The following is a 16,555-nucleotide window of genomic DNA, read 5'->3' as shown; positions in this document are numbered from 1 at the left end:
GAGATTATATAAACTAAAAAAAACTTACAAAAATGCAAAAAAAAAACCAGCTGAATGAGAAAGAAGCAAAAACCAGCAAAAGATGATGAAATACATAATAAGGTACAAAAAGGGAGCTTGAAAAGAGACTTACTAGGGATTAAAAAATCAACAATAACTTTCACAGTGGCTTTGGGAAGGAAAAAGTATGGACCTAAACAACACTCAGTATGTTTGGCAATATCTATGGAGAGAAAAAGCAGAGCCAGTATTTCAGGTCTGTGATCATCATCATCAAATCATTCATCAGCATTGGTGGCCAGAAGCAATGTGGATTGTTTGAAAACATGAAATGGTAATGATGTCAATGAGAAAATGGTTAACATGCTGAATAATTACTTTTCATTAATAATTACAGAAGAGGAAGAGGTCAGTATATCAGATAGGTCAAGGAGACTATTACTGAATCAGGAATGGGAACGCAACAAAGATAAAGTGAGAAATTAATGGCGCTAAAGAGTGACAGATCCCATGACAGGACCATATGGCTTGCGTCCTACATAAGAGGTGGGGGAAAATATTTTAGACGCCCAAACTATAATCTTCCAGATTATCCCTGATTCAGGACATTTTGCCTTTAGATAGGAAAATGGCACACTTTATTCTAAGATAACGAAAACACATCCCGGAATTATAGATCAGTAAAGCTATTATCTGTTGTTGGAAAATTGCCAGGGCCTGTAATTAATGTTATAGTTACCATCAAAATTTTAATTTTGAAATCCAAGATGAATTTATAATGGACAAGTCATGACTGCCAAAACTGACTGAATTCATTGATAATAAAATGTGAGGCTGGATGAACACAGCAGGCCAAGCAGCATCTCAGGAGCACAAAAGCTGACGTTTCGGGCCGAGACCCTTCATCAGAGAGGGGGATGGGGAGAGGGAACTGGAATAAATAGGGAGAGAGGGGGAGGCGGACCGAAGATGGAGAGTAAAGAAGATAGGTGGAGAGAGTGTAGGTGGGGAGGTAGGGAGGGGATACGTCGGTCCAGGGAAGACAGACAGGTCAAGGAGGTGGGATGAGGTTAGTAGGTAGCTGGGGGTGCGGCTTGGGGTGGGAGGAAGGGATGGGTGAGAGGAAGAACTGGTTAGGGAGGCAGAGACAGGTTGGACTGGTTTTGGGATGCAGTGGGTGGGGGGGAAGAGCTGGGCTGGTTGTGTGGTGCAGTGGGGGGAGGGGACGAATTGGGCTGGTTTAGGGATGCAGTCGGGGAAGGGGAGATTTTGAAACTGGTGAAGTCCACATTGATACCATATGGCTGCAGGGTTCCCAGGCGGAATATGAGTTGCTGTTCCTGCAACCTTCGGGTGGCATCATTGTGGCACTGCAGGAGGCCCATGATGGACATGTCATCTAGAGAATGGGAGGGGGAGTGGAAATGGTTTGCGACTGGGAGGTGCAGTTGTTTGTTGCAAACTGAGCGGACGTGTTCTGCAAAGCGGTCCCCAAGCCTCCGCTTGGTTTCCCCAATGTAGAGGAAGCCGCACCGGGTACAGTGGATGCAGTATACCACATTGGCAGATGTGCAGGTGAACCTCTGCTTAATGTGGAATGTCATCTTGCCGCCTCTTGCTCCCCAGAGGAGCTCGAACAGTTCATCCACTTCACCAACACCTTCCACCCCAACCTTCAGTTCACCTGGGCCATCTCCAGCACATCCCTCACCTTCCTGGACCTCTCAGTCTCCATCTCAGGCAACCAGCTTGTAACTGATGTCCATTTCAAGCCCACCGACTCCCACAGCTACCTAGAATACACCTCCTCCCACCCACCCTCCTGCAAAAATTCCATCCCCTATTCCCAATTCCTCCGCCTCCGCCGCATCTGCTCCCACGATAAGACATTCCACTCCCGCACATCCCAGAAGTCCAAGTTCTTTAAGGACCGCAACTTTCCCCCCACAGTGATCGAGAACGCCCTTGACCGCGTCTCCCGTATTTCCCGCAACACATCCCTCACACCCCGCCCCCGCCACAACCGCCCCAAGAGGATCCCCCTCGTTCTCACACACCACCCTACCAACCTCCGGATACAACGCATTATCCTCCGACACTTCCGCCATTTACAATCCGACCCCACCACCCAAGACATTTTTCCATCCCCTCCCCTGTCAGCTTTCCGGAGAGACCACTCTCTCCGTGACTCCCTTGTTCGCTCCACACTGCCCTCCAACCCCACCACACCCGGCACCTTCCCCTGCAACCGCAGGAAATGCTACACCTGTCCCCACACCTCCTCCCTCACCCCCATCCCAGGCCCCAAGATGACATTCCACATTAAGCAGAGGTTCACCTGCACATCTGCCAATGTGGTATACTGCATCCACTGTACCCGGTGCGGCTTCCTCTACATTGGGGAAACCAAGCGGAGGCTTGGGGACCGCTTTGCAGAACACGTCCGCTCAGTTTGCAACAAACAACTGCACCTCCCAGTCGCAAACCATTTCCACTCCCCCTCCCATTCTCTAGATGACATGTCCATCATGGGCCTCCTGCAGTGCCACAATGATGCCACCCGAAGGTTGCAGGAACAGCAACTCATATTCCGCCTGGGAACCCTGCAGCCATATGGTATCAATGTGGACTTCACCAGTTTCAAAATCTCCCCTTCCCCTACTGCATCCCTAAACCAGCCCAGTTCATCCCCTCCCCCCACTGCACCACACAACCAGCCCAGCTCTTCCCCCCCACCCACTGCATCCCAAAACCAGTCCAACCTGTCTCTGCCTCCCTAACCAGTTCTTCCTCTCACCCATCCCTTCCTCCCACCCAAGCCGCACCCCCAGCTACCTACTAACCTCATCCCACCTCCTTGACCTGTCCGTCTTCCCTGGACCAACCTATCCCCTCCCTACCTCCCCACCTACACTCTCTCCACCTATCTTCTTTACTCTCCATCTTCTGTCCGCCTCCCCCTCTCTCCCTATTTATTCCAGTTCCCTCTCCCCATCCCCCTCTCTGATGAAGGGTCTCGGCCCGAAACGTCAGCTTTTGTGCTCCTGAGATGCTGCTTGGCCTGCTGTGTTCATCCAGCCTCACATTTTATTATCTTGGAATTCTCCAGCATCTGCAGTTCCCATTATCTCTGACTGAATTCATTGATCAGTTAACCAAGATTAAAACTTATGGGATTAATGACAAATTATTAACCTAGTTAGAAGACTGGCTGAGAGGAAGCGCACAAAGGCACCTATTTTTGTATATCACTATTGAAAAATGTACACACTTATTAATAGAAAATAAACACCCAATATAATGTAAGCTATTTCAACATGTCCCTCATGAAAACAAGCATTTCACTTAAGTATTCAATGACTTATGTAAACGTGCATTTCACTTAAGTGATTTGTACCTTATTTCAAGTAAACATTTCACTGAAGTGCTTAATAACATGTATGGATAAAAGGGCACCCCATTGTCAAAGTGATAGTTTGGCAAATTGGTCATGCAGTGCCAATTCTATGAAAGTTTTATACAGGTACTCTGAAATACCAACTTTTTTTTTGAGTTGCACTTCTTTTAGACAGTTTCTCAGCAACTTTGCAAGTCCCAAACGGTTAATGCACATTTGTTGCAACACCTTGTCTTTTCACATTCCATAAGAGTGCCTTATCTCCACTAAATAATGCCTTCGCCTCCTTAAAGGGTGTCCCACGACCAGATTCAAAGGTAAATTACCTCTCCAAATAAGGGAGAAATATACAGCACTCACTCCTCATAATCCCTCATTCTCCCTCATTCGTTATCTCATTCTCCCTCACTCCACACAGACCCAGACTTGTACCCAAGCAAGCTAAAGATCTCCAGCCATTCCCTGTAGCCCCTCATAACCCTGTGCCAACTTAGTGCCTATTTCCATCCAGCACTCTTTCCTCTTTCATTTTCTGTGCTAGATCATTGAATATCCTGAATGAATGCAACTTCAAACAACATTCAAGAAGCTCAACATTAGCTTGATATATCATCTGATGTAACACCTTGAACTTCATTCCTTCCATCACCAATGCATAATAGCAGCAGTGTGTACCAGCTTCAAAGATGCAGTGCCACAAACCACCAAGGCTCATTAAACAACACCTTCTAAACCCATGATCTCCACCACTAAGAAGGACTAGGGCAGCAGATACATGGCAACACTATCATATACAATTTATGCTCCAAGCCATACAAAATCCTGACTTGGAATTAGATTGCTGTTCCTTCACTGTCCTTAGATCAAAATCCTGAACGACCTACTTAACAGTGAGTGTTCCTACACCTCAAGTACTGCAGTGCGTCAAGAAGGCAGATTACCACCATCTTCTCAAAAACAATTAGGGATAAACAATAAATGTTAGCCTGGTCAACAGTGACCAGACCAATGAACATACTTTAAAAGTCTACAAGTACCCACGCACATTCAGGCTTCTGAATGAAGATGCCTTTGGAGTGCTGAGCTTGCCATTTTGCTTTCACAGCTGCTGCTGTCTGTATCTGTTGTTAATCACATTTCACTTGCTGACTGACTGTGTCTTCTTAAAGTAGTAATGCTGTAAAAGTGATAAACTCAATGGCTTGAATATTTGATTTTTTTGGGTCTTCTAGATTTCTTCTTTTCATGCTGGTGGGGGGGGCGTGTGGTAGTCACTGCAGCCATGTGACATTTTCCCAAATGACCACTCCTGGTATCTTTTGATATTTGGTACAGCACATGGTGCTGGGCAAGTAGTTTGTTGCTGTCAACCCTTCTTTGCCTTTGCTTTGTTCGGGGCCTATTTAGTGAGAGGAGTCGCAGGTAGATAAGGTAGTGAAGAAGGTGTTTGGTACGCTTGCCATGACTGGTCAGTGCACTGAGTATAGGAGTTGGGAGGTCATGTTGTGGCTATACAGGACACTGGTTAGGCAACTTTAGGAATACTGCATTTAATTCTGGTCTCCATCCAAAGGAAGGATGTTGTGAAAATTGATAGGGTTCAGAAAAGATTTACAATGATGTGGCCAGGTTTGAAGCATTTCAGCTTTTGGGAGAGACTGAATAGGTTGCGGCTATTTTCCCTGGAGAGTCGGAGGCTGAGGAGTGATCTTATAGAAGTTTATAAAATCATGAGGGGCATGGATAGGGTGAATAATCAAAGTTTTTTTCCCCAGGATAGAGAAGTCCAAAACTAGAGGACATTAGGTTTAAAGTGAGCGGGAAAAGATTTAAAAGGGACCTAAGGGACATCATTTTCACGCAGAGGTGATGCGTGTGTGGAATGGGCTGCCAGAATAAGTGGTGGAGGCTTGTATAATCACACCATTTAAAAGGCACCTAGATAGGCAAATGAATAAGAAGGGTTTAGAGGGAGATGGGCCAAATGCTGGAAAATAGGACTGGATTAATTTAGGATATCCGTTCGGCATGGATGAATTGGACTGAAGGGTCTGTTTCTGTACTGTACGTCTCTATGATTGGTGGTAAAGGGTGAACCACCAGAGACAATATTTAGAAGAAGCACTGTTTTTAGATGATAAGAAGTTTTCTTGCACAATAGCAATAAATACAACTGCATTTAGTCATGATTATTAGGACATTAGGGAGCTGGCACAGATACATTTATACCCTCTGAAATCTTGAGTCGAATTTCTTCCTGTTACCCAGATACTGTGAGTAACGTCAGTAGAATGAGTGGACCCAATGTAATATGAACATTAATTTCTTCAGTATCATTATAAAATAGTCTTCCACATTCTACCATCTAAACATGAGGTCATCCAAAACTCTGCTGTACATTTTGTGACTCACCGTAGATCTTCTTCACCTATTCATTATACCTACAGATCTACATTGAATCAAATTGACAAACAGTGCCTTGATTTTAAAATTTCCATCTTTGTTTAGATGTCCCTTATAGCCTATCCCGTATATATCTTAGTAATCGCTTACATCTCCACAACCCTGTAAGATACCTGTCATCCTCTAACTCTGGCTGTTATGCTTTCAGAATCACAATTCCTCCACTTGTGGTAGTCATATCTTCAGTTACCTAAGCTGTGGACTAATTAGGCTTTGATCATTTAAGGCAATATCTCCTTCTATGGATGCTTGTCATTTTATAATGTTATAGAGTCACAAAATCCCTACAGTGTGGAACACAGGGCCCTTTGGCCCCTCAGAGCATTCCACCTTGACCCAGCCCTCATAACCCACCTAATCTACACATCCCTGAACACTACAGGCAATTTAGCATGTCCAATCCACCTAGCCTGCATAACTTTGGGCTGTGGGAGGAAACCGGAGCACCTGGAAGAAACCCACACAGACACGGGGAGAATGTTCAAACTCCACACAGACAGCTGTGGATGGAATCAAACCCAGGTCCCTGGCGCTGAGAGCCAGCAGTGCTAATCACTGAGCCACCATGCCACCCCATGTTCTTGCAAAGTATCTTGGAACATTTATTTATATGAATAGTGCGAGATAAATATAAGTTGTTGTAGTACTTATGTTTGACAAACTTTTGCTAGCCAAGGTTATTAAGGGATAGGGCACAAAGGTGAATGTTTTGGGCTTAGGTCACAGACCATGTACAATCTTACTGAGCAGTAGAAGAGGTTTAAAAGGGTTAAATGGCACACTCCTCATTCTATGTTCAATGTATTTCTTTTTGTTTTGATTATCCAGTGACCATACCTCACTTCGAGTTCCAGTAGTGACAAAGAGCCACTTACAAATGATGGATGAGCGTATATCCAACCAGGAAAGGACTATTGCAACACTCCTGGAGCAAGCTTTTCGGAATAAAGAAGACATCATTACCCATTTGAGAGGAAACCAGAGCCACTACCCAGTCGAGAAAATATCCCAACAGCTTTTTGAAAACCACATACAAGTTATAACAAGTATTCTCAAACAACTAAGTACAGACATAGAGGTACTTTATTTCTTTTGCTAAAAGCAATACGCGGGAGATTACTGTTCTTACTTATCATCATGGAATTGATGTGAGTGAGTCTGCCTCTTATATACTAATGAATAGATGTTGCTACAGCCAGTGTGGCACTATGAGGCAGAAAAAAAACAGCAAGAGAACCCAGGGTACGTATTTTATTTCACGCAGTACTATCCATCCTCTTCTACTGAATTGCCATAAGACTGCCACCAGTAGACAAGTGCGTAGTGTTTTACAATGAATCCAGTCAGCTTCCTCACACCATTAGTAAGTTTGTGAATAAACTGTTCTGCGTAACATCATCAGTATTAATCTGGTAAAACTAAAATTGTTGTAGATGATTTTTAGTCTCATCATTGGGGCAACATCATGAAAAGAAAATCTGGCTGCTGATTTGATAATTGGCAAAGGTAAATTTTCCTGTTAAGAGTTTTCCATTTAATGGTTAATATTTTTTACTTTTTGAAAATGAAGTTTTATTGATTTTTTTGTGCAAGTTGCAAGTTTGCATTAATTATTGATTTATGTCAAAATGTCCATATCTATTAGCAATTGTTGGAACATAAAAACGTGGTGTAAACAATCAAAGCCTAAGGAAAGTAGTGACATGATATAAATCCTTTTGGGAAGTCCCTCGTTATGTATGAAGATTAATGTTTGAAGCACATTGTAGCTAGGCGCCATGTTTGAAAGTCAGCTCTTTTGTCTTTTGGGAAACCATAATATGCCTCCATTCTTTAGTGGGCACTTTTAAACAATTTATTCTTTCACCGAGTATAGACATAACAGGTTTGGCTAGCAATCATTCCCCATGCCCTTGAGATAAGCTGCTGTTTTGAACTGCTAATGTCTATACATTGTAGCAATATCCACAGTGCTAAGGAGTGAGTTCCAGTTTTTTGACCCAGTGACACTGTAGAAATGCCAATGTAATTCCAAGTTAGAAAGGTATGTGGCTTGGAGGGAAACATGCAATTTGTGATGTTTCCATCCATGTCCTACCATTGCCTCTCCAGCTGGTAGAGGCCTCAGGTTTGCAAGAAGCTATTGATGGAGCCTTGGCAAGTTGCTGCAATTCCATGCTGTATATGATACGCTGCTGCTGCTGCCCTTGAGTGGTGGAGGGAGTGAACATTTAGTAATGTGAATTGGGTACCATTCAAGTAGCTTTGTTCTGCATGGGGCTGAGTTTCTTGAATGTTGCTGGAGCTGCACTCATCCCAAGGCAAATGGAGAGCGTTATTTCCTACTTTTGCTCTGTTCATTGCAGATGGAGGACAAGCTTTGCGGAGTTTGCTGCTGACTTCGCAGCCTCTGACCTGCTGTTGTTGTCATGCTATTTTTATAGTTGATCCAGTTAAATTTCTGGTCAATGGTAATCTTCAATATGTCAGTACTGGGGTAATCAGTGAAAATAATGTCATTTAATGTCAAGGGGAAATGGTTAGACCCTCTCCTGTTGGAGATGGCATTGCCCAGTAATTGTATGGCATGAATATTACTTGCTATGTATCAACCCAAGCTGGAATGTTGCCAAGGTCTTGCTGCATGTGGACACAGATTGCTTCAGTATCAGCACTGTTGTGAACAGTACCAAACACAGTAAAATCATCAGTGAACATCCCCGCTTCTAGCTATGATGCAATGAAGATCACCTCAAGCTGCTTGGGTCTAGCAAATTATCCTAAGGGACTCTGCCAGTGGACCAGGATTAAGGGTATCCTCAATGTGAAGACAGGTCTGTGCCTGTCATCAAGTGTGGTCCCTTCTGCCATGGACATTCATCTGTAACAGCTAGATTTGTAAAGGCAAAGTTGAGTGGATTTTTCCATCTTGTTGGTTTCCTCACTACCTGTTACATATCAATTCTAGCAGCTGAGTCCTTTAGGACTTGGTCAGTTTGGTCAGTAGCAGTGTTACTTATCTACTCTTGGAGATGAATATTTAAGTTCCCTGTACAGAGTACAGCCTTGCCATCATCAGGGCTTCTTTCAGTCATCCAACTGACATTCAATGTGAAGCAGTACAGATTCGTTGGCTGAGTGGGTGGGGACAGTAGTTGCTAATTAGTAGGAGGTTTCCTTGCCTTGTTGGGTTGATGTCATACAGCATCATGGGGTACAGAACCAATGTTGAGTACTCCCAGGGTAATTCCCTCTCAATTGTACACCATCATGCATTACCTCTGTGTATCTGTGGAACAGGGCATCCCAAGAATAGTGTTGGTAGTATCTGGGGCATTAGCTGTAAGGTATGATTTGTTGAGCATGATTATATCAGGCTGTTGCTTGACTAGTTTGCGGAAGAGACTGTTTTTGGCACAAACCTCCATATATTACCAAGGAGGACTTTGTATGATTGACAGGCCCAAGGTCTGCCCTTGTTATTTCCACTGTTGATGTTGGGTAGTTGCATTCATTTTTAACTTGCCTGTAGTGTTTAGTTGAACTGAATGGCTTGTCAGGCAGTTAAGATTCAACTTTACTAAAACCGGCTTTTAATCCCTAATTTATTAATTTCACCAGCAGCTGTTGTGGGATTTAAACCTATGTTCTTATGTCTTCATGTGATATCCTCCTAGATTCTAGAAGAACAGATTAGGAGGCGTGATGGTGTGACTACAGGGACTAGCTTTGCAATTCAGAGTCTGAACCACAAACATTTGCTTGGTATTGGAGACCTCCGTGGAAGAGTTGCCAGGTATGGAGGATGGAGCTCAAATTGGCAGGGAAACACATAAAAATACTGAAGCAGAAGCATTCCACTTGACCTAAGGCCAAGATCACAATTACATATCATACTGTGTAACCTGTTCTTGGTTGGTGAGAATTATTTTAGATTAACACCATCTGGCAAGAATCCTGACAATTTCTGTCTAATTTCCTTTGCAATTGCGAGGAGTAAAATTGGACATGAGCGAGGATGTAAAGCCGTTGAAATTTGGTCTGCCATCTATTATAAGCCTGCCTGATATTCATTTCCATTGACCTCAAAAGAATTTAATACCAACTGTGTCAGGCAACAAACATAACACTGCCTATTTTGGATTCCGATCTATACCCAATTTTGTCCCCAGAGTGTTATTTCACAAAAAATCATTATGCATTTTTTGATAATTATACACAATCGTAAATAAAAGCATTTTGGAGCTAAAATTTTTGGAAACAATGTTATCAGGGTTATTATCTAATTTACTCAATGATAAATTTATAATGTTAAATTTCGTGTTTACTTTAATTACTATCTAAAATGAAAAACAGACAAGAAAGAAGGGGAATGCAAATTCATTCCTATTTTTGGTATGGATCATACATTATTATTCAGGTCAGTGTCCATGTGAGATATTGACAATGTAAAAGATCTACTTGTCTGTGAAGACTGAGCTGCTGTACAATGTTTGGCAAACATGGCTTCAAATTGTACAGATTTCTTGCTGCAAATCACTAAGAATGAATGAAAACATTAACAGCTGCAAAAGTTTAAAAACTATTGTCTATAAAATGTTCCCAATATTGATAGTTTGTAGTATCTGGGAACATTAAATAGAATCTGCTTGGTAAGATTCTGTATATTCAAATTTTAACCAAAGCTGAGCATCAGTTGATAATACCTGGATTTTACATTTACATGAATTGATCTATTTGTTTAGAAGCTGAATAATTGACAATTGTTGAATTCCCTAAAATCTCTTAATTTGTTTGCATTGCTTGCAATTGGATCAATGTGGTTCTTTTGGCTACTCAATGAGACAGCAGCTAATGTTCTAATGTCTATAATTCTTTCTGTTGCCTGTGGCACAGCATTAAATGGGAGTTATGTAACCAAGAAGCATTGTATTACTTATTGTATTGATTTTGTACTGGCTGGTTCATCATTTCCTTGGCAGAGACCGTTATAAGATCACAGTCTGTTCTCTTCTTGTCTCTCTGTCTTCCTCTATTTCTCTGTGTTGTGATTATTTTTGTCTTCCTAATGTTATATTTTAGCCATAGTTTTGTTGCACTGGGGTGTCTTCTAATTCAAAGCTCATCTCCATAAATTTGAAGAGGCAGGTTGCCTATACCTGTGAAAACTATTCTCCAAATGCAGAGCATCGGAGGAAAAATGGTTGGAGGAGGCTGCAAATTAATAAGAGATCCTGCTTGATTTTCTATTAATTTAAGTTATATAATTTGCTTGATGATGTTGTTTTCCAATATAAGGTGTGATGCCAATATCTCCAAACTAGCTGGGGATGTCAGTGTAACCAACAATGAGATTCAAAAAGTAAAGAAAGATGTTCAAGATGCCAAGTCTTCCCTCCAAGAGCAAATGAAAGAATTGGAAATTAAGGTTGGTTAATCTTTTTTAAATAAGTAATGTGAAGAGAATTCATGATATGAATGTAATTTGTTAGTGTTATTGAAACTTTAATACCAACGTGCTTGTTAGTCATGTGTAAATATAGACAGATGTATTCTGGAAGGAGGGCAAAGTTTCTAAAGTGCAGTATTTTATGACAAATATAATTGTATAATGGTGATGTTTCCAGAACAAGGAAACGTAATCTTTGTGTCATTGTTTTCATAATAGGTGACACAACTGCTGAGAAATATAGATAACTCTAAATGCGAACACAATACAAGCTTAAAGACCGTACGAGGAGAGCTACAACATGAACTACAATGTCTAGATTTCAAGTAAAATATTTTATAAATGTGGAATATAAATATTTTAATATTTGTCATGTTCATTCTGTTGAATTATTCTATTTGCATTCTTTGAAGATGTTACAGGGATTTAGGAATTAAATTAGAACAATAACATAAATTGAATTATTAACTTAGATTTATGTGACATATACAATACTGAAACACCTCATTTGGTCCAATTTGTATATATTGGAATTTATGCTCAACTCAAGCCTCCTCCTGTCTTTCCTCATCTAACATTATTAGCATTATTTTCTCGTTCCTCCTGTACTTACTGCCCACCGCCCCCCCAGAAAAAAGCATTCATACTATTCTCCTCATACTGCTGACTTCCATATTCTCACACTGTCATTGATAAAATAATTTCTTCTGAACACCCTATTTAAATTTGAGGAGACAATCTTGCATTGTTGTCCCTAGTTTTGCTCTGCCCTATAAATGGGAAATATTTTTATCTCTGTAAAGACCACTACTGGACCTCCTTCAGCTTTGTTTTGCAAGGGAAAAGAAACCCATCTTCACCTGATAGGCATACTCCCATGTTTTGGGTGTCATTCCTGTAAATTTACTTTGCGCCTTCTCCCTGGCTTTATTTTTTTCTATAATGTGAAATTCTATGCAATACTCAAAAGAACAGGCCCATTTAGATTTGATATAAATTTAACATAACCTCTTTTGTTTTCAATGCTATTGCTCTTGAGATAATGCCTAGTGCTAATTTGTATGGCCTGGTTAACTTATGTTAAGTTTTTGTTTGGTGATTTGTGTATTTGTATTTCCAGATGTTCCTTTCCTCTGATTAAATTCTTATTTACTAGATATCATGCAACCTCCTTAGTTTTCCCTAATGTAACGCCTCACATTTTTTAATGTTAAAATTCATTTTCCTGCTATTTGTCCCAGTTACAGGTTTGTTAATAGCTACTGGTAAGTTTTTATTGGTCCTCCTCATTGATCACATCACAATTTGGTGTCGACAGCAATATTAGAAATTGTATCTTGATTCCAAAACCTATACCATAAATTTAAATTGTGAGTAAAAGTGGGTCCAGGGCTGATCTTTGTGCAGCACCACTTCCCAACTTTTGTCACTTTTAATATGTATTCTATTTTTCTACTCTGCTGCTTCTTCTTGAGCCCAAATAGCCATCCATTTTACTATTTGCCACTGGAATCTGTATTTATTGACCTTATTCATCAGTCCACTATTTACTCTGTCACTTGATTGGTTAGCTCAGTTGGCTGGATAGCTAGTTTGTAAGGTGCAAGTGACAACAGAATGCATTCAATTCCCGCACTGGCTGAGGCTACCATAAATATCCTGCCGTCTCAACCTTGCTCCTCCTCATCCGAGGTGTGGTAAGCCTCAGGTTCAACTCATCACTTGTCATCTCTCTGGACTGAGACAGCAGTCCTCTGGGACTATGGCTACTTTACATTATTTGACATTTCAAAATGCCTTCAATGAACTTCATTTACTACATTACTTTTGTTTACTTTCTGTTGCCTCTTTAAAAAACTCAGCAAGGCTGGTCAAGCAAGATAGAAGATGAAAACGTACCTTTGTCATGCACAGACTCCCACTTAAGGGATTAATGCTAAACAGAGCAATAGATAACCAAATTAAAGGATTTTTCTTTGATATAAAAATACAGCATAAGCAAATTTAATTGAAACACTACGAAAGTTCCTTTGTTACTCAAAAGTCCCCTCTTTCTCTTCTTCTAAAAATAGCTGTAGTATATTTTGTTTATGATTCTGATCGTACAATCTGCAAAATGCGAATGTGTCTCGAGAATGTAAGAATTCCATGAATTACCACAGAACATTAATAACAATTCATCTGTTTTATTTTTTCATTCAAAATTGTGATTAATGTACCGGTTGCTGTGTAAACCCTGTTTGAATGTTATGTTAATTTTATTAATATGCTGTGAACAATCATTAAGCAATCATTTTCCAGGATTACGACTGCACTGACTGAGGTGCATACACAGATGCAAAATCATCAGAAATGGGCAGAATACAAACTGGATAAAACAGAAATTGAAAAAAGACAGAGAGGAGACCACTTCTTGCAAGTTATGCAAGAGAAAGCCGTAAGCAGTTTGTTTTTTATTACTTCACAAGGGAAACAATGATAACTCACAACACTCTGCTTATGACAATTATAGCTAATCAATAATTTCCTAATTATAGATCAAAAATTTGCAACTATAACATTAAAAACAGTTGCATTACAGATTTGCAGAGATAATGATGGGTGAACACCAGAAGCATTTCAAAATGGAGATGCCAATTTTAGATTCAGTATGCTGAAGGACAGAACTGTAGTGTGCCAGACTTAGTGTCAGATAGCAGAAGTCAGCTGTGATTTAGATATTAGAGGTTATAGAGGATATATGGAAAGGAGTTTGAAGAACAGGAAGTTGAAGTAGACATTGAAACGTAGAAAGTAAGAGCAGGAGAAGGCCATTTGGCCCTTCAAGCCTATTCTGCCATTCATTATGATCATGGCTGATCATCTAACTCATCTAGTCTATTCCCGACTCTCCACCCCACCCGACATATTTTTTGATCTCTTCTATCCCAAGTGCTATATCCAACTCCTTCTTGAAATCACACATTGTTTTGGCCTCAACTGCTTTCTGTGGCACTCCATAAGCTCACCACTCCCTGGGTGAAGACATTTTCTCCTCAATTCTAGCCTAAATGGTTTACCCTGTATCCATAGACTGTGACTCCTGGTTCTGAGGATCTTTTTGCCTTTTGGAAGATATAGTAACAGAAGAATATCAGTGACAGGCACAGTTAAATTCCAGTCAAATTTACTTAGACTATTTGCTATCACTATGACTATTTCTCCTTTAACAGGGGCCATTTCACCAGATTTTCTGCTTGGCAGCCAAGTATGCTGTGGTTACGCTCTCTAGGCAATCTTTTCTTGTGCCAGCAACCTACTTGATTGGGATTAGGAAATCTCATTGGCAACCCTGGCAGAGCCTGCCTTGAATTGAAATGCCAGTTCCATCAAGGTCGACAACTTGGATCAATTTTTTCTAAATCTGAGCTTACCAGTGCCACTGCTTTTTAAGGGATTTTATTTGAATCAAATAAATTCTCCTCTGTTCACACTTGCAACTGTCACTTGTTGCTCAGATCAACAAACAATTTGCAAAATGTTTATTTTTCAAAATATCTGTAATAATGACACATAAGAATAGTTTTGAATAATTTCAAATTGCGCAAAAATTACATCTGTAGAGTGTTAAATAGAGTGTTGAATTTGTTACATGCCAGCATTCCAGGTTTGGTTTCCTGTTAGTACATTTCTATATGCCTTTTTCATAAAGTAACCTGGTCAGACCTGTCCTTTGAGATCAACACAAAGTGGCAATTTAAACAGCTCTCCCAAATCCATAACAAAAACAAAGGCTAGAATGTTCTGCTCCCTTGAAAGGAATGAGTGAGGATGACCAATGTGACAAAATGTAACAAAAATGACAAATTCAGAATCTGGGAACCAAAAATTTCTATTTTTTCCTTTGAGATTTAAATGCCAAGCTCAGAATCTCACAAATGAGCAGCAACTACTATATTTCCATGCGATTAAACCTCATTTGCCCCGTGGCTCAGTGGTTAGCATTGCTGCTTCACAGCACCAGGGACCAAAGTTCAATCTTGGTTGGTCATGTTTGTCTCACAGGACTGTCTGTGTGGAGTTTGCACATTCTCCATGTGTCTGCGTGGATTTCTTCTGGGTACTCCGGTTTCCTCCCACAATCCAGGTTAGAACAATGAACAACAATACAACACAGGAACAGGCCCTTCGGCCGTCCACGCCTGCATCGATACTAAACCTGTCTTCACTTACAGGATCTGTATTCCTCTATTCTCTTCCTATCATGTATTCATCCAGGTGCTTTTTGAATGCAGCTATTGTATCTGCTTCTACCACTTCATCTGATAGCGTGTTCCGGACACTCACCATCCTTAGTGTGAGAAACTTGCCTTACATATCTGTTTTAAACTTGCTCCCCCTTATCCGGAACCTATGTCCCCTGGTAATTGACCCCTCCATCTTGGGAAAAAGCTTCATTCTTTCCACTCTACCCATTCACAATCTTATAAGCTTCCGTAAGGTCACCCCTCAATCTCCTGCGTTCCAGTAAAAACCTCAGTCTATTCAACCTTTCTTCATAGCTTTAAATCCCTCATACCAGACTGCAGCCTTGTACCCTCTCCAAAGCATCCACATCCTTCTGGTAGTGTGCTGACCAGAACTGTATACAATTTTCCAAGTATGGCCTAACTAAAATTTTATAAAGCTGCAGCGTAACTTGCATATCCTTACACTCAGTGCCCCTTCCAATGAAGGCAAGCATGCTATAGACCAACTACCTTATCTAAGTGATTGGTCATGCTAAATTGTCCTGTGGTGGTCAGGGATTGCAGGCTAGCTGGGTTAGCTACGATAAATGCAAGGTTAAGGGGATGGGGTGGAGGCACTGGGTCTGGGTAGGATCCTGCTTGGAGGGTTGGTGTGGACTTGGTTGGTCACATGGCCTCTTTCTGTACTGTAGGGATTCTGTAATAATGAGGCTTAGTTTCTCTGCATCTTCTAATTCTCCTCTCCTTCGCCAAGAAACCTTTCGTAACTTGGCAGCAACTTGCCCAACTCTGTCTTCACTACAGTGTCCCAACATGCCATGTGGACACCATTCTCCTCCATCATTCATCCGAGCAAGTTGGCAATGGCAAACCACCAAGCTTAACACATCCTCATTGCTGCTCTGGGATCAACTCAAACATCAGTTCAGCTGTTCAATTCTTCAGGTTGGAGATCAGCGACACCGACAACTTCTTTAGGTCTGTCAAGTCTCTTTGCATACACACACAGATCTTATG

General features: G+C 41.1%; 1 protein-coding gene across 4 annotated transcripts in view; it reads left to right on the top strand.

Annotated features, from left to right (window-relative positions):
- The window catches only part of fam81b (family with sequence similarity 81 member B), a 32,433-nt gene that overhangs the window by 6,982 nt on the left and 8,896 nt on the right, over window positions 1-16,555 (top strand). For 3 of the 4 annotated variants that reach the window (XM_048527547.1, XM_048527542.2, XM_048527546.1), the window contains 5 exons: window positions 6,689-6,938; window positions 9,538-9,656; window positions 11,159-11,288; window positions 11,529-11,635; window positions 13,611-13,746. In XM_048527547.1, coding sequence (XP_048383504.1) covers window positions 6,738-6,938; window positions 9,538-9,656; window positions 11,159-11,288; window positions 11,529-11,635; window positions 13,611-13,746 — 693 coding nt within the window. In that variant the 5' untranslated portion in view covers window positions 6,689-6,737. Of the gene's footprint in view, window positions 1-397; window positions 547-6,688; window positions 6,939-9,537; window positions 9,657-11,158; window positions 11,289-11,528; window positions 11,636-13,610; window positions 13,747-16,555 lie in introns of all 4 variants that reach the window. The other variant, XM_048527544.1, reaches the window with a different exon arrangement.

Source organism: Stegostoma tigrinum, chromosome 3, assembly GCF_030684315.1.
Source record: "Stegostoma tigrinum isolate sSteTig4 chromosome 3, sSteTig4.hap1, whole genome shotgun sequence".
Lineage (NCBI taxonomy): Eukaryota > Metazoa > Chordata > Chondrichthyes > Orectolobiformes > Stegostomatidae > Stegostoma > Stegostoma tigrinum.
The sequence above is the reverse complement of the archived record's forward strand: the minus strand, read 5'-3'. Positions and strand labels throughout refer to the sequence as shown.